Source organism: Quercus lobata, chromosome 7 (assembly GCF_001633185.2).
Source record: "Quercus lobata isolate SW786 chromosome 7, ValleyOak3.0 Primary Assembly, whole genome shotgun sequence".
Lineage (NCBI taxonomy): Eukaryota > Viridiplantae > Streptophyta > Magnoliopsida > Fagales > Fagaceae > Quercus > Quercus lobata.
Window position 1 is genome coordinate 11,668,070 of NC_044910.1, and position 21,147 is coordinate 11,689,216.

General features: G+C 37.2%; 1 protein-coding gene across 1 annotated transcript; it reads left to right on the plus strand.

Moving 5' to 3' along the window:
* Nucleotides 1-15,064: 15,064 nt before the first annotated feature.
* Nucleotides 15,065-19,435, plus strand: LOC115953145 (3-oxoacyl-[acyl-carrier-protein] reductase FabG-like). Its single transcript, XM_031070671.1, has 3 exons — nucleotides 15,065-15,487; nucleotides 17,637-17,866; nucleotides 18,925-19,435. The coding sequence occupies exons 1-3, from the start codon at nucleotides 15,175-15,177 to the stop codon at nucleotides 19,201-19,203; spliced, it is 822 nt and encodes a 273-aa protein (XP_030926531.1). The 5' UTR covers nucleotides 15,065-15,174; the 3' UTR covers nucleotides 19,204-19,435.
* Nucleotides 19,436-21,147: the final 1,712 nt, after the last annotated feature.

The window sequence follows — 21,147 nt, forward strand, 5'->3', positions numbered from 1 at the left end:
GACCATAATTACCTCCTTGCTTTCTTTTATTTATAGCTTAAGGTTAGTGGGGGAATCATGATTACCTTTGATTCTGCCTTTGCCACCCACACGAGTAGAATCAGAGGTGATCATGATTCCCCCACTAACCTTAACCTATAAATAAAAGAAAGCAATGAGGTAATGGGGTTGGATACTAGAGAGAGGAAGAGAGAGAGAGAGAGAGAGAACACATTTGTAGCTTGAAAGAGCACAAGGAGGGAAAGTGGGAGGCTAGGCTGTGCGAGTCAATTCTTTCTTAAAGCTCGGCTAAGAGCTACCCAAAGTAGGAAACCCATTACCCACTATATAAGTAAATTGTGTGCCCAACCCTAGGTTCGATCTAATAAGGAAAATTGGGTACGTACAATTTGCGCCGTCCGTGAGAATCTCCTACATAGCTGTAGAGTATCCAAGGTTCAAGTGAGGAAGATGTCTGAGAGGCATTCAACAAGTTACGCTACTAGCAGCTCTGGAAGGTCTTCTCGGGGCTCCAGTTTGTGAGAAAGAAGGCACAAGGGAGATGAAGACCAAAGATACAAATGGGAAGGAGAACATTCTGGTCCAAGGGAGGGATTGTCCTAGACATATCAATCAATGTCAAGTGCTTCCAAACACGAGCGTCATGATAGCCTAGCCTGTGTAGAATGGTGAGGGATTTGGAGTTAGAAGTACAAGGTAGGCGCTGACGAGAAACTGTGAAGAGGATGCTGAAGGGTCAGCAAGTGTAAGGGGTAGTCATGGAGAAGCATCCCATTAGTCTGGCTCCTATCGGTCTAGGGATCGATCTCAGGAATACGTAGATAGAGACTCAGTTTCCCCTGAAGGGCGGATACCCCGAAATGACGCTTTAGATGCTATGAGTTGGGCATTGCGTAGAGCTGCTCGATCACCATTCTTAGAAGAGATCGAACAGGCACTGATGCCGAGCTAATTTACCAGACCCCCATTTATTCCTTATGATGGGAAAATAGACCCGGTAGAACATGTAAGCCATTATATCTAGATAATGTCTCTGCATAATCATAATAACGTGTTGATGTGTAGGGTGTTTCCTTCTAGTCTTAGGCCCACTGCTCTGAGGTGGTTTAATGGGTTGAGGATGGGCTTGAATCATAGTTTTGGAGAGTTGATTCAAGAGTTCGGGGTCCGGTTTACGGCCTGTAGCCGAGTACCACAACCCGTGGACACATTGTTGTCTATAAAGATGGAAACTGGGGAAACCCTTCAGAGTTATGCTAGTAAGTATTGGGAGTTGTAAAACGAGATCGGTGGGGGTAATGAAAAGGTCGTAACAAGCACATTTCAATTGGGATTTCCTGAGGATATAAGGCAACTAATCAGGCATATCGAAGAGTACAAAAGGTTAGAGGATGATCAGCAGCAGAGTAAGGGGAAGGTGCCGGTCACGACATAGTATTCAAAAGAGTCCTAGCAAGGGTGTTCTAGCCGAGACCTAAAAGGGATTTAAGGATCCAAGAACCCAGTGCTTAGGCAGGGGAAGTCAATGTGACATTTAAGGAGCCCGTACACAAAATTCTAGACAAAATAAAGAACGAGTCATACTTTCGATGGCTGAGAAAGATGGGAGGTGAACCAATCAAGGAGAAATTAGAATTTATATTGCACTTATCATCGGGACAAAGGACATACCACTGAGCAATGTAGGGTTCTAAAAGATCACTTGGAGCAATTGGTGAGGTCGAGGCATCTAAGGAGTATGTTTTGGAACCTAGGGGTCAAGAGACCAGGCAAATTACGAGACCTTGGGGGAACCCTCTCCCACCCCCATTAGGAGTAATAGAAGTCATACATGCCACTTCAAGGGGTACTTTGGTGACCCGAAGAAACAGAGTGTTGACAATGGTGCTGGCGGAAAGTTGTCAAGAACCATTGGGGAAAAGGATGAAATATGCTCGGGAACCCATCACTTTCAATGATGAAGATTTGGAGGGAATGACTTAGCCTCATGATGATGTGTTGGTGGTTACAGCTCGAATAAATGGCTTCATAGTGAAGAGGGTATTGGTGGACCAAGGAAGTGGAGCCGAGGTAATGTATCCCAACCTATTTAAGGGGCTAGGTCTAAAGAACGAAGATTTATCTAAGTATGATACACCTCTAGTGGGATTCGACGGTCGAATAGTGGTCCCTAAAAGGCAAATTTTACTCCCTATAAATATGGAAGGGAAGGAGGTGATGGTGACTTTCATAGTGATTAGTTCATTTTCCCTGTATACAGCCATTCTCGGTAGGCTAAGGATTCATGCCATGGGAGCAATCCCATCCACATTGCATGTTAAAGTCAAGTTCCACATCAAGCACGGCATTGCAATGGTGAGGGAAAATCAGCAAGTGGCCAGGTAGTGCTTGGTGGCAGCTATCAATCGAGAGATAAAGCAAAAAGAGTATGCCGAGGAAGTTCCTTTATAACAATTACAGGAATCCCTAGGAGAAAAGGGGGCTAGTTGTGTCGAAGAGTTGATCAAAGTAAGTATATTACCGGATGAGGGTAAGAGTTTTCAAATAGGAGCAAGTATGCCAAACAAGGATAGGGTAGAAATGTTATTGTTGTTGGTGCAAAATTTGGATTTTTTGCTTGGAGTCTGTATGAGGTGCCCGGGGTGGATTCGGAGTTCATAACTCACTAACTTAATGTGGACCAGTCATATCCGCCCAAGAAGCAAAAGCTGAAGAGGAAGGCAAAAAAGCATGTCTGGGCTATTAAGCAAGAGGTGAAAATGTTGAAAGAGGCGAGAGCGATAAGAGAGGTCTTTTTCCCAGAATAGCTGGCAAATACAATGGTTGTGAAGAAGAAAAATGATAAATGGCGGGTGTGTGTGGACTTCACTGACCTCAACTGAGCATGCCCGAAAGATCCGTTTCCTATGCCGAAGATTGATCAACTGGTATACGCAATGTGTGGACACTCGAGTTTCCTAAATGCTTTTCAAGGTTACCATCAAATTGCTTTAGCTGCTAAAGATCAGGAGAAGACGTCATTTATCTCTCCCAATGCTAATTATCACTATACCATGATGTCATTCGGCCTAAAGAATGCAGGGGGTCTCTTATCAAAGGATGATGACTAGAATGTTTAGGGAAAAGATTGGTCATACGAAGGAGGTATACATTGACGATATGGTGGTGAAAAGAAAAGAAGAGTAGGGGCATGTTGGTGACCTCACAGACATATTTGAAGTATTCAGACGGCATAAGTTGCGTCTCAATACCGACAAGTGTGCCTTTGATGTGGGGGCTGGCAAGTTCTTCAGGTACATGATCACTCACTAAGGAATAGAACTGAATCCCGACCAGATTAGCGCTATAGAACGCCTCAAATCTCTGAGCAATCCAAAGGAAGTACAAGTATTGACCGGCATATTGGCTGCGCTGAACCAATTCGTTTCTAAATTTGCTGACCAGTGCCGTCCATTCTATCAGTTGTTGAAGAGATGGAAAGGTTTTCAGTGGATCAAGGAGTGTGAGGAGGCCTTTTAAGATTTGAAGAAGTATTTGGTTCGAGCATTGATATTGTCAGCTCTAGAGCCTTGTTAGGATTTATTCATGTATCTCTCTGTATCCGAGCATGCCGTAAATGCTGTATTGTTAAGAGACTAAGGCGTACAGCAACCGGTTTATTATATTAGCAAGACCTTGGTCGATGTGGAGACAGGGTATTTACCTCTAGAGAAGTTGGCATTAGCATTGGTACATGCCACTAGAAAGCTGCCTCATTACTTTCAAGCCCACATTGTTTACATGCTGATTGAATATCCATTGCAATCTTTGCTGAAGAGATCTGACTTCATGGGCCGGATAGCGGGGGACTAGGCTGGGTTAATCTTACATACGATATAGGCCTAGAAGTTCAATTAAAGGCCAAGTCCTTGCCGACTTTGTTGCAGAGTTTTCCCCGAGAAGAGAAATGGAGATTATGTGCCATGTGGAAGTTTGGCCTTGGAGAGTATTTGTGGACGATGCTTCCAGTGCAATGGGAGCGAAGGTTAGGATTGTCATAATCACGCCAGAAGGAATACGGGTGAAGCATTCTCTTAGGCTGGGTTTTAAAGCTTCCAACAATGAGGCCGAGTATAAAGTTTTACTTGCCGGACTAAGAGCTGTTCTTAACTTAGCAGTGCAGGATGTAGAGGTTTACTTGGACTCATGGTTGATCATCAACCAAGTAGAGGGTAGTTTTGAAGCCAAAGATCCCCAGATGATCTATTACTTGTAGCTAGTGAAACAAACCATAAGTCTGTTCCAGAAGGTAAGGCTGATTTAAATTGGTCGAGGGCAGAACAAACATGCGGATTCTTTGGCCACCTTGGCATCTTCGTTAACTAAGTAGGTACGACGGTTGATCAAGGTGGAAGTTGTGAAAGAGCCCAGCATAGACGTAAAAGTGAATGTCTCAATTGTTATGGTGTCCAAGCTGTGTTGGATGGATCCAATCATTGAATTTTCAGCCGAAAATCGTGTGTCGAACGATGAGAAAGAGGTTAAAAAAATACGCAAAATCGCTGCTTGGTATTGGCTATCTAAAGATTATAGGTTGTAACGAAGATCTTTTGGGAGACCTTATCTTCTGTGTCTGCACCTAGTAAGGTTGATGAGCTCTTAACCGAGCTCCATGAGGGAGTATGTGGCAGTCATGTCGGGGGACGCTCATTAGCCCACCGAGCAATGACCCAAGGGTTTTGGTGGCCTTAGATGCAAAAAGATGCAGCCGACTATGTCCGAAAGTGTGAGCGGTGTCAAAGGCACGCCCCGTTGATACATCAGCCAGTAGGAAGTTTGAATCCTATTAATAACCCATGGCCTTTCTCACAGTGGCGGCTAGACATCATCGGTTCATTCCCTCGGGCTACAAGAAACTGAAGATTTGTTTTAGTGGCTGTGGACTATTTCACCAAGTGGGCGGAGGCTAAAGCACTAGCCAATATCTAAGATGTAAACGTCAAAAAATTTGTGTGGAGAAATATAGTGACCAGGTTTGGAGTACCGAAGTCGCTAATATCTGACAATGGGTTGCAGTTTAATAGTAAAACCTTTCGTAAGTTTTGTAGCAATCTTGGCATTAAGAACAGGTATTCAACCTTGGCATATCCATAAAGTAATGGTCAAGCTGAAGCAACTAATAAAGCAATTGTTAATTAACTGAGGAAAAGGTTGGAAGGGACCAAGGGTATATGGGCCAAGGAGTTACCAAACGTTTTGTGGGCTTACCGAACAACCCCCAGAAGGTTCACAGGTGAGACTCCATTTTCTTTAATGTATGGGACAGAGGCTATTATACCGGCTAAAATAAGCCTATATAGTGCCTGAGTTTCAGGATTTGCTTCGGCCAAGAATGAAGAATTAATAGTGAAGCAGCTGGATTCATTAGAAGAATGTCGGAAATTAGCGACCATACGATTAGCGGATTATTAGCAGAAACTTACTCAGCTATACAACAAGGATATGAAGAAAAGGGAGTTCGGTGTAGGAGACCTTGTGTTACGGAAAGCTGTGGGGAATGCGTGGGATGTTAGTGTCGGGAAGTTGGCCCCGAACTGGGAAGGGCCATAAAGGGTTACTACTATTACTGGAGCAGGAGTGTACTATTTAGAAAATATGGAGGAGAGACCACTTCCTTGGCCATGGAATGTTCAAAATTTGAAGAACTTCTACTATTAGCTATAGAAAATGCATTAATATAGGTTTTGTACAAGCTACTATGTAAATGAACATATCTATGTACGTAATATACAGAAGTCTTGGCCCTAGTATCAAGTTAAAAAAATTTCTAAGGACGGAAGCCTAGGTTCGGTTCAATCATGATCACCGATTAAGTGGAAACCTTATCACAAAATTTTTTTTAAGGATAAAAGCCTAGGTTTGGTTCGATCTCGGTCACCGACCAAGTGGAAACCTTATCACAAAAATTTTCTAAGGATCATGTTAAAACATAGATTTTGACCGATCTCGGTCACCGATTAGTTTGACATCGGTTACCGATCATGCTAAAACATACTAATACACTTCTTAAAAATACTAGTATGAATTTGATTAGATCCCTTATTCATGGTTAAACAAAACCCTAATTTGGTCTTGATTATTAAGCATCTACAAAGAACAGAAAAGATCTAGCAAAGCAAAGATAGTTTAAATCCAGCATGTAATGGTGTTAAAAGTTTTCCTAGTCATACATATAAAATTCTTAAAACCAACATTGTTTCATCACCACAACCTAGTGATTTTAGGCAAATTGACAAAAAAAGTAAAACATAAAGGGAAAAAAAAACAAGAGACAACTTAAGTAGTTGGATTCTACGGTTGGTCTGGCTGAACGGGAGCAAGGTTCACGGGAGGTTGAATGTTAGGATCTGCAGGTTGGGGCTAAGTTGTGGTCGGCACAACACTTGGATTTTTGGTGATCTCTAGGTCAATCAATTTAGCATGAGAATCGATGGCCTGCACCAGTTCCCTCATACTCAAGGTGTCCTTGTCTTCAGCTTCTGTGGGGTTTTGAGTTGTGGGCGGGGGGGCGATTCCGGGTAGGGTATTTGGTTGGGGTTCCTCAAAGGGGAATCCTCTGGTACACCCATAGCCATCATGGCAGCCAACCATCCTTTGCCAAACCCATACTTCCGGTTCTTGAACATGACAGGCTTGGCCGAGTTTTTAGCATCATTAAAGCCCATATTGTAGTATTTGTTCTCACTCTCCTCCAGGGCAACTTTAAGTTCTACTATCTCCTTGTCCCTAACAGTAATAATGCTCCCAACAGTGGCCACCTGAAGCTTAGCTTCCCCCAATTTAACCTCTGCCTTCGCTCTCTATTATTCGGCCTGTGCTCGATCCCTCTTTGCTCCTCATGCCTGTGCCTTAGCACTTTCAGCAACTATGACTTAGCACTTTCAGCAACTGTGACTTTCTCCTTAGTGGTAGCCTTGGCAACATCCTTCAGGGCTCTCTCCTTGTTAGCCTCTTTTGCAGTGTCCTTTAGCATGTCCTTCATAATGTAGGCTAGTTGCGCAGCCTACCTGGGAAGTGTTAGTATTTGTTTAAAGAATGTTAGAATAAAGTAATAGGAAGTAAGAAAATGAAAGAATCAATACTGCGATGGTGTGCCACTACAATCAAACAGCAAGGGCCTTATCGCTCCCACCGGCAGAGTATTTCACATCATCGGGCAGTTAAAGAGCCTGCCCGAGGCTCCGGGAAATTCGCCCACCCTCACCTTGGGCCCAATTCCTTATGGTGAAGGTCACAGGAAGGGGTTCATTCCCAAGCGTAAATGTGGTTTGCCACCTAACAATAGGAGGGGAGGAAGAGGAAGCCACATTAGACCCAACCTTACACGGTTGGGCGAGCATCGCTAGCAGACTCTCGAATCACCACGACAGCCACGGTAAAAGCTAAAGGAGTCCTTAAAGGAGTCTCTTTAGGCCTTCTCGAAGGCTGGTCGGTATGGCGGGGCCTTTTGCGGTTACGGGGGGCCAGAGGAGGCTGTTCCCTATCTTGGGGTTGCTGTTGCTGTGTGGCAGGGCGACCACCGGGCAAAAATCGATCAACAGCCATCTTCAAACTACTATCTCGTCTTTGGCATTTTTGGCTTCGGCACCTGAGGAATCGACTGACTCTACCTCTACCTGCTCAGCAGTCGAGGCTTCAATACGTTGCTCCTTGACCGATGTATGTACAGCCCAGCCTTGAAAAACAGTTTTAGCAGACTTGTCCCTCACAGGTACCAATGAACCTACGCTTATTAGTCGAGGGCCAAGATCCCAAGCTTCACCGATCATCAATCTTGGAGGAAAAAAGCCTAGGTGCCATACATCTATGTAGGACAACAATGGACTACCTACTGTTAAGGCCTGCCCGGAAGGTTGATAGATTGTGTAGACTGGAGTGCAGCCGAGGATAAGGTGGGAGGCCTGCAATTGTCCATCAAAGTGGACAAAAATCTTTGACTTAAGCACAAAATTTAATCCCTCACGTGTACAACGTTAAGGTTCAGTACGAACTTTTTACCGTCTGCATAGTGGCAAATGAAAATGATCAATAAGTGTATAAACAGTAGTAGTAATAAACAAGTCATAATATATAATGAAGGAAATATTAACATGCACAGTATCGACCAACGTTCCGGGGCAAAGTTGGGCAAGTGAGTTTGTTGGCGTGCCAATTGCCGCTCACCCGAACAAACTCTCTTGCTGAGTTTCTGTTAGAGTCAGGAAGGCACGATATTAGTCGTACCCGAGTATCCCTAACCTTCAAGTAGTATCCGAATCTATCATTATCGCACAAATTGTACATGTAATTTATATCATGGTGATCTAATTGTAACCCATAAAGGTGATTTAGCTGACTAACGCAACTCATTACTCGGTAAAAGTTGGGTGAAAGTTGGTCAGGAGATAGGCCATAAAACCTAAGAGTTCTAAGTAACAAAGGGTCCACGAGAAACCTAACTCCTTCTAAGATAAACATTAAAGGAAAAAACACGACATGAGGACGTCGCTTAAGAGCAATATTGTCCTCATGATAATACGCTAACTCTATATCATTAAGGATGACGAACCTAGCCCTAAAACTGGCTAAGGCAGCCCTGGTGTCAAGAAGATGAGAGAAACTCATTTCTAGTTATAGAACAGAAAAAGAAAATTGAATAAAGAAGAGAAATGAACAAGGAAACTTACTGTGGACTCTAGGAATTTTCAATCTCGGTTGGAGAATCTATGCTCGGGAAGAGAAATATGCTCGGTTATGGAGAACTTAAGGGAGTGAGAGAGTGAAAAGATAATCTGAGGGGAAGAAGGACATTATTTATAGGGAGGGGACATTTAATGAAAAAGAAGCGGGAAAAGCCTTTTCAAGTTACTTTTGTAACTCCCACACGCGTGGCCATGGTTCACAAACCGTCAGGTCATGATTACAGTCGAATGTGATAGGCTGTCATAATGCTTCTTTTAAGAGAACATTAATGACTGTCTTATCCAACATTAATGACTAACGATTAATCTTCCCGAAGAGACGTTGGCTTACCGAGATAAGTCCTTGATTCGTTCCAAGGTGTCGGACATGAATCAAGGGGGGCTATTGTACGGCATATGGCCGCAGGCCCATTTATCTTGAGCCCAGGCCAAAATAGGACCATAAATATTGTTAGGCCCAGGCCCAGTGTCATGACTGGCTCACTATTCATAAGCTCAGCACGTGAATGCCACCCACATGCAAAATGGTCAGTTGGTATCCGTGTGATGGGCAAAAATGCCTCGGCAGCTCGGGAGTGCCATGGGAAATCACGCTGTCTAACTTCCTTGGCACCATTCCCAATGAAGCATATTCCTTGTCAAGAATAATCAATTTGGGCCCCACCCACACAAGCAGAATCAAAGGTAATCATGATTCCCCCACTAACCTTAAGCTATAAATAAGAGAAAGCAAGGAGGTAATGGGGTTGGATACTGGAGAGAGAGAGAGAGAGAGAGAGCACATATGTAGCTTGAGAGAGCTTAAGGAGGGAAAGAGGGAGGCTAGGCTATGCGAGGCAATTCTTTCTTAAAGCTCGGCTGGGAGCTACCCAAAGTAGGAAACCCATTATCCACTATATAAGTAAATTGTGTGCCCAACCCTAGGTCCGATCTAATAAAGAAAATTGGGTACGTACAGTAATTCTCAATTTAAGTCAAATTTTGTTTGGGTTTATTTATTTCACGTCGATCTTGAAAATCTTGAAAAATTGGATATGTTTTTTTACTAGCATCACTTAAGGAGGCTGAATCATTTTCATCACTTATCCTTCAATAAAAGCATCAACTATTTCGTATATTCTACTTTGGAGGAAGGTTATATTATTTGGGATTAAGTTTAAGCCTTTTTTTATATATTAAAATCTCATTGTTTTTTAAAAGTACATTATGATTCAATTTCTTTATCACTTTAATAAAATTAGGCTAGTCCTACTATTTGATCTTGAATTTTCTTGCAACAATGTTGAATGAAGATTCATCAATAATCACATAGTCCTAATGAAGGATTGAATGTAATTGGTACTTTGACATATAAATGAAAAGTGAAAGGGAAAAAGATAATTTAACAGAAGATTGTTGAAATTCTTCAAATTTTCGATGGGCCATTTTTAAAGATTTAGTTAAGATGCGGAAATCATCAATATTATATATAAATATATATATATATATATATATATATATATATATATATATATATATAAGCAGAGATCTCACGTGGGAGAACACGAAGTCCTACCATGTGGCGCTTTGTATAAGTAGTATTTCATTTAGCTTTTCACCCCACCCCATCTTAATATCAATGGCTAGTTTAAGCCGTAAATACAGAAGATTAAGAGGTTTGGTTCCACCCCCTGTTATTTTAAATATTCCAATTTCACAAAATATTGAAGGGCTAAAAGAAAAGAAGAGAGAGAGAGAGAGAGTGTGTGTGTGTGTGTGTGTGTGTGTGTGTGTGTCTAGAAGAGTATGAAATTGGCTTTGGTTTTAGGTGCATATTATCTAAACCTCTCACCAAAATTGTCAAAACTTGCTATAGTGCTTTAGTGACATTTGGGGTTTCAAAAAGGGATGTTTTGGGAAGATATAGAACCTTTATATGTGTTTAATCTTAGTAAGTGATTGAGGTACTCAAATGTATGTAAAATTAAACTTAAGATATGAAATAGTATAATTTTATATTTTTCTATTCAATTGTTTTTATATTTTTAATCTCTTGACTTGTATATTAAAGTTTTGCAAATTAAAAATATAAACTTTAAATCTTAGATGTTTAGCCTTCAAAAGTTCATGTTTTTTCATTAAAAAAATTAATAATAAGAATTTTTATATTGAAAACGTCAAATGCAAGAACCAAATATAGAAATATGAGTATTATAAAATTACTAATACATATAATCCATATATAACACTTATATGTGGATATATTTTATTACAATATTTTTCTTCATTATTTTAGTGACATATAATACATAATCGAAATTAATTTTCCAAACATTATAACACATATGAGTATTATAAAATAACTAATAACGAACACGCGCATCGAGCAAAACATTTGCTAGTTGGGCTTAAATGGAAAAACTATCGTGTTATAAAATAACGGAAATATAAAGACAAGAAAATGGAAATATGAGAGTAAGATTATATTTGAATTATTTTTTTTCTAGTGGTCATCCACCACATCATATTATTTCTAACGTTGAAATGTTGAATACATATATCTCTCTTTTGTTCTCTGTCTCTCATTATTTCACCGTTGCTATCTCTATCTTACAATACTTCTTGAAGTTCCTATTTATAGAAGAAAAGGGGAGGTACAAAGCATTATTTGAAGGGCTAAATTTTTACTTCTAATGAATTGCTCTTGCCTACCCTATGGAATTAGGGTGGGTGGAGCAGCCCATGAGAATGAATAAATGAGAGAGATAGATTTAACATCATGTTTGTAGTGATAGTTTTTTAATTAAAATGTATTTGTCTATCATGGAGCATTTGTAACGAGATTCTTTGAAATGGTGATTGGGCTTGAAGGGTAACAGTCCTTTGAAGCCCATATACATTGTGGGAGAGATGTAAGACGGTCCTATGAAGCCCATATACATTGTGGGAGAGATATAAAACGGTTTTATGAAATAGTTTTTCGATTTGGCATGGGATATGTGTTAAATTAATAAATAATATTTTTGTCTAAAATTAATAGTAAATTTAAATTCATAAAATATTTGGGTTTTTTTTGGGGGGAGAGAAAAAACTTTTAACAATTAAAAAGATGCTATAATTATCTTATAAAAAAGGGGGAAAAAAAACAGTATAATTATTAGGTGCTCTTAGAATACAATGATATGATCTAAGAAGTCAATATCATACTGTATCAGTCGTATCAAAGAAATATATTATACTGGCCATTAAATTAGTATCGATAATCCTCTAAAATGTACAGAAAAAAATAACAGGTTGTACTAGGCATATTTCAAGTGTTTCAGTCGGTTTTGATTTTGACGTTTCGGCTTGTACAATAAAAAAAAATTTAAATGTTAAAATTTTGATTTTTTTTTAAAAAAATATGTTATTTAACATATATATTAAGTGTGAATGTACCTAAGCTAATATTTAAGCTTATAAAATATATGATTTTTTAATATAAAATTATAGTGGTAATTACAAAACAGTATATCGATATCAACTAGTGTTGAAATATTTGGCTACATTGGCCAAACTAAAATGGTCTTTGCTACGAAATTGACTTTCTTGGATGTGGTGCTCTTTGTTCTCTCATTTACAATAGATCCCAATATCCCACTAATAAAATTCATGTTGAAGTCCACCATAAATGTGAGGGGATGGTGCATCACATCGCCATACATGAGACTATCAAAGTGGTGCTAGGAACACATGTTAGACACCCATTACCATATCTAATTGCTTAGAGCATCTCCAATAGACCAGCCAAAGTCATTTTTTGAGAGCAAACCAAAAAAATCAGCTAAAATGTAGATTTTTCCTTTTTTTTTTTTTTTTAAGAGTGGCTACAGTAGCTCTCTTGAAGAAGAGAGCACTATTGCAACTCTGAACTATTTTTCTCTCTTGAAATAATCCATATTTGAATAAATCTAAATAAAAAATTTAACACGGTGAATTAAAATTTTAGCATTTATCTCAACCTCAATGGCTACAAAGACACCAAAGCACAATCAGAACAAAATACACAATGCAATCTAATCACAGAACACAATCTTTCTCATAAAACTAATGAAATCAGAACAAATTAAAAAAAAAAATCTGACCCATTATATTTGGAGAAGGACAGAGGACAAAGAATATTTCTCTCTCTCTCTTGGTGGAGCACAGTGGTTATTTCCCTCAGCGCGTTTGCGTTTTTGTTAATGGGTCCCATACACAGTTTACGGGACCTACAAATTATCTAATTCAGTAAAATTTTCATTAAAACTAACTCTCATGGCACTATTCAGTAGGGACGGACCTAGGGTAGGGTAGGGGGCATTGCCCAAACCCCCCCCCCCCCCCAAAAAAAAAAAAAAAGCGCTATGATATAAATTTTCGTCCTAATAACCCCCCCCCCCCACCCCCACAAATAAAAAAAAAAAATGGTATACAAATCAATCTGAAAAAATCACTGACTAGTTTATAAAAAAAAAATCACCAACTAACTCTCATACAAAAATAAAAAATAAAAATAACCGACAAACACAAACTAAAAACTATAAAATAAAAAATAAATATGGATTGAAAACCTAAATTATAATTCTCAAAATTTTACCCTAACCTCACTCTTCCTCCACTCAACTCATCAAACATCAATGCCTCCCCTCCTCCATCACTGCTGCTGCCTGCTGCTGCTGCTCTTTTCCTCAGATCAGATCCGAATTGTTGCTGCGACTGCTCCTCCTCAGATCCTTGATCACAGTCACACACGATAAATCTAAGAAGTTTCTCTCCTCTCTCAAGTTCATTTTTTTTTTTTTGTCTTTGCTATTTGCTATATTGCTCTGCTAGCCGGTTAGCACTCTGGGTTTTTTTTAGGAACTGTGTTGACAGTTTTTTGTGAGTTATGGCTTTTTAATTTTATTTTATGGATTGGTGTGTTGTGTCATGTGTGGCTAGTGGACCGTAGACCAGGTGTGTTTATGGCTTTGTCTTGACTTGATTACACATTTATGGCTTTGTCTTGACTTGATTACTGTGTAATTGTTTGTGACTTTTTGTGATTGTGTCATTGTGTGGACCATACTTTCAGTGTTTGTAACTTCCTTCTTCTTTTTTTTTTTTTTTTTTTTATTTATAAAGAAATAAAGTGGGACCAAGTTAATAGATATGAGTACTGAATTGTGATAGTAGTCTTTGATAGTCACTATTTTGTCATTTGTGGGTACTGTTAATTGTGAAGACTAGCCTTTGGCAAATGGTAAGTCATAAGTGACTTTTTTGTGAGATCAATTGACCAAGTCTTTGGTCTAATTGTTTTGATTTTATAAAAAATTTTGTCTTTATCACTTTGTGTGATGGGGCTAATATTAGTAATATATATATATATAGATACATACATACATACATACATACATACATACATACATATGAACTTGTGAACTTTGTCTTCGTCATTTTGTGTGATGTGGCTAATATTAATAATATATATATATTAAGAAACACTTATTTTATATGTACTATTTTGTTAAATATAAAATAGGTGTTAGTTTTTATTTTCATAAAAAAAAAAAAAATTGTGTTAAACTTTGGCCCCCTCACGTTCAAATCCTAGTTCCGTCCCTGCTATTCACACATTTAAAAATTATTTTACTATAGTGTTTTCAGTTTTCAGCAATAAGCGATATCTAAACCAACCCAAAAATGAAGATAAAGAGAAGTAGGGATACGTGTGTGGTGGAGAAAAAAGAAAACCAAAAGAAGAAACGTATGGATGGAAAAAATGAAGAGAGAAGGAAGAATTAAATAAAGAAATAGAAAATTGAAATTGAGAAATACTACCACAATATTTTTATAATTCTTTCACAATAAATCTTAAATAACAGATGTTGCCGGCTATTATGGTTGAGAAAAAAAATAATTTTAATGATGAATTCAAATTAAAACCTTTAAAAACTTATTACATATAATTTATTGTAAAATTATTGTGAAAATATTATGAACATTTCTCATTAAAATTAAAATTAGATGATCACTCACTATATTTGGCCACACGTGCTTTATAAGACTTGTTAAAAAAATATCACAAAAAATTTTAAATAATAAAAAAAATGAAAAAAAAAATTTAAATAATATAGAGTAAATATAGAGAGCAGATTGAAAGATATATTAAAAAAAGTATATAGATAAATAATAAATACTCTCTAAACAGTATAAAAATTGAAAGACACCGCTAAAGATGCTACTGTAAAAGTCATCTTTTGATTAGATTTTAGCATCTTCAATTATACGTGGAGAACACGTGTGAAAGCACGGAAATCAAATCATTAGTTGACAGCCACGCAATAGAGTGTGGAAATAGCTTTGTCCCTAGGATTACTCAATACCTCTAATAGTAATACATTGCATCTATATTGAGATGTTTTAAAAGCTACTTTTTTTTTAATCCAAAAACAGAGTCAGAGAAGTGGCGATGGAGTCATGGGGAGAGCTAGAGGGAAAAGTGGTGATGGTAACTGGGGCTTCCTCAGGCCTTGGTCTTGAATTCTGTCTCGACCTTGCAAAAGCTGGTTGCAAGATCATTGCCGCTGCTCGACGCGTCGACCGACTCCAATCACTCTGTCACCAAATCAACTCTTCTTCTTCTTCTTCTACAAGCTCCCCTCGAGCTGTGGCTGTGGAGCTCGACTTGACTGCTGATGGACCCACCATCGAGAAGTCCATAAAGAAAGCTTGGGATGTGTTTGGCCACATCCATGCCTTGGTCAACAATGCCGGACTTAGAGGTTAGGAATTAAATACTAGCTTCTTCTTCTTCTTTTTTCTTTTTTTTTTTTTTTAGGGAAATGTTAAGGAATGACTGACTTAAGGGCATGGAAACTATTTTTAAAATTATTTTATGGAAAAATGAGCATGACCCTTATTTTTATTTTTATAATTTTACTAATTATTATACCAACACATCAATTAGTTTTAGGTGTATTAGGTGTAGGGGGATTGAAATCGATATCTTATTTGACATTTAGAGATTTTACTAGTTGAATTAGCCGAAACCCATGTAAGTAAGCTATACCTATACTTGCTTTATGTGATTGTTTAGTGTAATGAACTCAACAATTTATCTTATTTTAACTACAATTTCTCAACAAAGTTTAGGTGTCAGGTCATAAGTAAAAAAGTGATGTAAATGATGAAACCAGATGAAAATCTTTTATAACTTGTCATTGTTGTGAAAATTGAATAGTACTTTCAGTATTAAAATATCATTTGTGATTCCAATATCTCTACAGACACCTCCAATTTTATAATATGCTAAGGTGTCAAGTTGTGATGGGTGCATAATAAAATAGTATCACTTGACAGTTGACACCTTAACATGCTGTGAAATTGGGTGTGTCTGTACACTTATTGATATGATTCACATGGAAGAATTTGTGTCTAGATAAGTTCTAACTAAAATTGATGTGAATTTGCATTTAAAAAATAATAATAATAAGGTGAATTGAAACAATTTAAAAAGTCTATGGTTTTAATTGGAACTTTTAAAAATCTAGGTGTAATTTGAAACCAATCAAAACTATAGGGAGAATTGTGTAATTTTCCCTTTGTTAAATTTTGTTTTTAATTCTGTTTGTTGTGTGTTTCCTGAGAAATTAACTGAAGGAAAATTAAGGTTTGGATTTGGTAATTTGTAGTTTTGTACTGATACAAAGAAAACTAAAAATGAAATTAAACCTTTTAATTTCTCTTTCCCTAATATGGTTAATTTGGTTTTGTGTGTGTTTGATTGGGTGATAAATAAATTAGTGTGAAGTGTTTGATTCTCCAATTTCACATTGTTAGGCTTCAAATGGTTCGCCTGTCATATTTGGTTGGCACCAGACACAGCAAATTCTAGTTTTTTGTTATGTGGACAGGATTGATGCAATTTAATGCCCATGGGAGTAACTTAGTAAGGTGTGCTTAGAGATATAAATACACGATAATTCAACTTCAATTGATTGTGTGGATTTTTATAAACCAATTAATCTTTATGTGTCTGCCTTTTGGATCTCCTTCTTTGAGAGGATTAAGAGTTATAGAAGCTTCTATGATATTCTCGAGTTGTTATGCACAAGAAATATTATTAGGACTGCCCAGGAACCCACCCTTTCATGTGACGGATGGACTCCACTCTTGAGTCTCCATAGGAACCCACCCTCATGTGAGCTCGCACACGAACATATTTGTGAATATATATATACACACACACTACATGAGTGCTCAAAGTTTTTCCAGTACTTGAGTATTCTCTAAGGGATGTGCACACACAAGGTAATTATAGGGTAGAATCCCTTGGAAGTAGCCCCAAAATGCTAGTTACAAGTTTTGAACCCAAGATCTTATAGGTTTTGAGACCTTTTACTTCTAACATTCTATTCTCTAAACAGTTTATACATCATTTTCACACTTGACTACATTCACATTGTCTTGTTCATAAATGTAAACATTGCACATGCATATATTGTGGACACGCAGGTATGTAAAGGGATGATATCCATACATGGACAAGTGTGCTTAGATGACTGTGGATCATCCACAGTTGATTATTTAAGAAATATATCTTTTGAGTTTTCATTCTTGTATTGACAAGATCAGTTCTAACTCAACTGACACCTTCACTCCTTTTAAGTGCTAGGTGGAAGGTGAGGTCGTAGGTTTAAGACCCATTGGGTATGAGTAACTTACCAATTTATTTATAAAATAAAATAATCAGTGTGCTTCTTGGAATTTTTGTGTTTGTATTTTTGGCATTTGCTTCTTCATCTTTATTATAATTCTATGAGCTTTTTAAACATGTTCATGTACCAGGATGCTTGTCTGGCTGTTTTTGTTACTGAATTGTTGAAGGTTATTGTTGATAAATATTTCTCATTCTTATGCCGTGTACATTAGGTAATGTGAGATCTCCATTAGAATTATCTGAGGAGGAATGGAATCATGTTATCAAAACAAACTTAACAGGAAACTGGTTGGTGTCAAAATACATTGGCATACGCATGCGTGATGCTGAGAGGGGAGGATCAATCATAAACATATCTTCAGTTGCTGGTCTCGACCGTGGGCAGTTGCCTGGTTCTGCCGCCTATGCTGCTTCAAAGGCAGGCCTAAACATCTTGACAAAGGTAATGTCAATTGCCATGGAACTCTTCCAAAATATAGGGGTAATACCATTGTCATGTTTTGTAATTGTTTGGAAACAAAATAATTTCTATAAGATGAAAAATCGTAGTAACTTCATAGAAAAATACACTGCAGAGATTTAAAAAAAAAAAAAACACACGTTAAACAAAAATAAATTTATTTCAATTGATTCAACAATAGCTAAACAAATAGAATTTACTTCTTTTGATTCTTTTGTATTTGATCTGTACACCCCTATATATTCCCTGTATACCTAGGTGTCTATTTTTTTATATTAATAAATCTCTATTACTTATCAAAAAATTTACTTCTTTTGATTCAAGAAAAGATCAAGTTTGGTACATATCCTATAAAAAAATTAAAATAAAAGAGGAAATATTACATCATCTTAAGATTTTTTTTTTTTTTTTTTCCAATTGAGAGGAAAAAGAAAATTCCAAGAGAAACATCTAAAGAATAGACACACAAATGAAGACTGGAGATTCACTTCAGGTCAGACATTTTCAAGTACATGTCCAGATGTCCTAAATATTCTCTTGTTGGTCCCCATTGAAACTGAGTAACAAAACATATATACCATCTCCAAACACCATCATATTGCATTTTCATGAAATTGGGACAGGCTTATTATGTTTGCTGATTGTTTGCCTATATGTGTGTTTCTTTTTCTTTCCTTATTTTTTATTTAGTAACTTTGGGTCTGATGGCCTGTACTTCATGAGTCGTCATCCCTGGCCACTGTGCTATCACTTTGGTTGTCTTTTTAGACTAGGGTGCTACTTTTTCTATAACTATGTGATGAACGCATCATAAATTAATTATTTATGGAATACCCTGAACTTATTTAGAGATAGGAGCCAGGCTCTTTTTAAGTCTTTACCCATAGGAAATGTATCCTTATCAAACTAGTTTGTCTTTTTTTGCTGTTTTTGTCCCTATTGCTTTTTTATAATTGTGCTGCATAATATGTATGCATGTGTGTGTGTGTGTGTGTTGATTTTGTTCTTCTTGTATATAATGTTATTTCTACTTATGACAGGTCATGGCATTGGAATTGGGTGTATATAAAATTAGAGTGAATTCTATATCACCTGGCATTTTCAAATCTGAGATTACCCAGAGTCTCTTGCAAAAAGAATGGCTGCATAATGTGACAAAGAAAATTATCCCGTTAAGAGAATATGGCACTACTGATCCAGCATTGACATCACTTGTTCGATACTTGTTACATGAATCTTCTGAATATGTTTCGGGCAACATTTTCATTGTTGATTCTGGTGCAACCTTACCAGGTGTTCCTATCTACTCTTCCCTTTGAAAGCCGTGTTATGTAGTGAGATATAACTGTCTTATCAAGACAAGTGTAAATATTCTTGCTGCAAATTTTATTTCTTATCCTTCATAGAATTTCCAATAACTATTTCATTGCCTTTTGAAGATTACAACTAAACAGGTTAGCAGATATATGTGAAATATTCATAATTTCTGGAAGACTGGAACTTATGGATTATTTTGTTCCTTTTTAATCCTACTATTGAGTGTTCTGTGCATCATGATGCCTGTCATTTTTACTTATGTCTATGAATTTAGCATTGTGTGATCATAAGCGTAGCAACATAGATTCTAACTGGTCCTAAAATTGCATTGTCCTTGAAATGTTCTCATGTTGATGTACAAGTTTCAAGAAGCTCAAGAGGATTGAAATCTGATTTCGTCTTAAAACTAGACCCTTAGCAGCCGAATTTTATTGCTGCCTAGTGGAAGCCAATACATCTATTTTCTTCAATGAGGCCAATTTTCCATCTATGGCAATTATGAGTTATGATCACAATGAGAGCTAGAATTTTCTGCTATATTCGTTTTGTTTGCTATATAGGCTGTTCTGTCTATAACCTTAAACCTGCAACAATCTTAGGGATCCTAAGCAAATGGATATCAAAGAGGGAAAGATCAGCTGTAAATTCAGCAACCTTTTTCCTGCAGCGGTGTTGTGAAATTGAGAATTTGAAGATAAATCTATTGCTACCATTTAATTTCCCTGGGGTGTTGAGAGTCTGAGATCGAGATTGGTTTTGTAGCAATGATTTGAATCACTTGATCACTTCTTTGTGCGAATGAGTGTGGGTTGCGGGTGCCTGCCTGTGTTTCTGCATAGACCAAAATACCTTTTTTATAGCTTCAGAAATACTTATTGTTTTGATGATTTGATCCATATCCAACATTCCAACCCTTAACTGGCCGAGAGCTCAAGACTTGCTACTTCTTTATCTTTTTCTTTTTCTTTTTTATTTTTCGACTTTCTATGGACACAAAATTTTATCCTCAACATTTTTCACAATTTATTAACATGACAAATTGCCCGTCGTGTACAATCAGCTTTGCATAGGTTGATGGACTCAACACTAACATCATTTTTATTTTCACCACTTATGACATTTTGCTTCAACAAGTTGGGACAAAAGTTGTCCTTAAATTTATTATTTAAAAAAAAAAAAAATCAATAGTTATAATAATGGAATTAGGGGATTCAAAACTTGTTTTGAAGAACAAGCAATAACCTTGAGTTACACGGCCATAAAAGACCTTATTGTCCAGCCTTGAACTCAAGAAAAGCTCAAGATATGAAAGAGTAGACATTTCGTGGACAATGTACCAAATCTAGTTGACAGTTTTAGTGTATGTATTATTTGTTTGTCAGAGGACCATGGTAAGCTTTTGAAGGAATCTTAAATTTGCTCATTTAGTCAAATTGCATCATCTCCTCACAAGTCTCCTGCTGTTCAGTTACACTTATAAATTGTAATGGAAAATGGTTTTTTATTGTAATCGAAGTATTTAACTAGTTTTGAAAGTATTGCGTCTGTACATTACCTATCAAGCTTTTGAAGCTTGTTGTAAGGACAGAGAATCTTAGGGCCCATTTGGTAGAGGGATTTGAGTAATATTGTTTGTGTTTTTTTTAAATACGTGTAGGTGAAAAAATGTATAAAAATACGTGTAATATTTTTTAAAAATTGAAAATATGTATTTAAGATACTCTACCAAATGGGGCTTAAAAATCCAAACAATGTAGGATTTGTAGTAACAATTCTTTTTTCTATTTTTTAAGAGAAATGATATGTCTATAACATTTTTACAACAAATTCTAAGTGGCAGGTTGTCACTGGGTGTTATTGTTAGGGCAAAAAAGTAATCTTAGTGTTAATTTCAAATTTAAACCAATAACAACTAACCACCTATAATTTGTTGTAAAAATATTGTA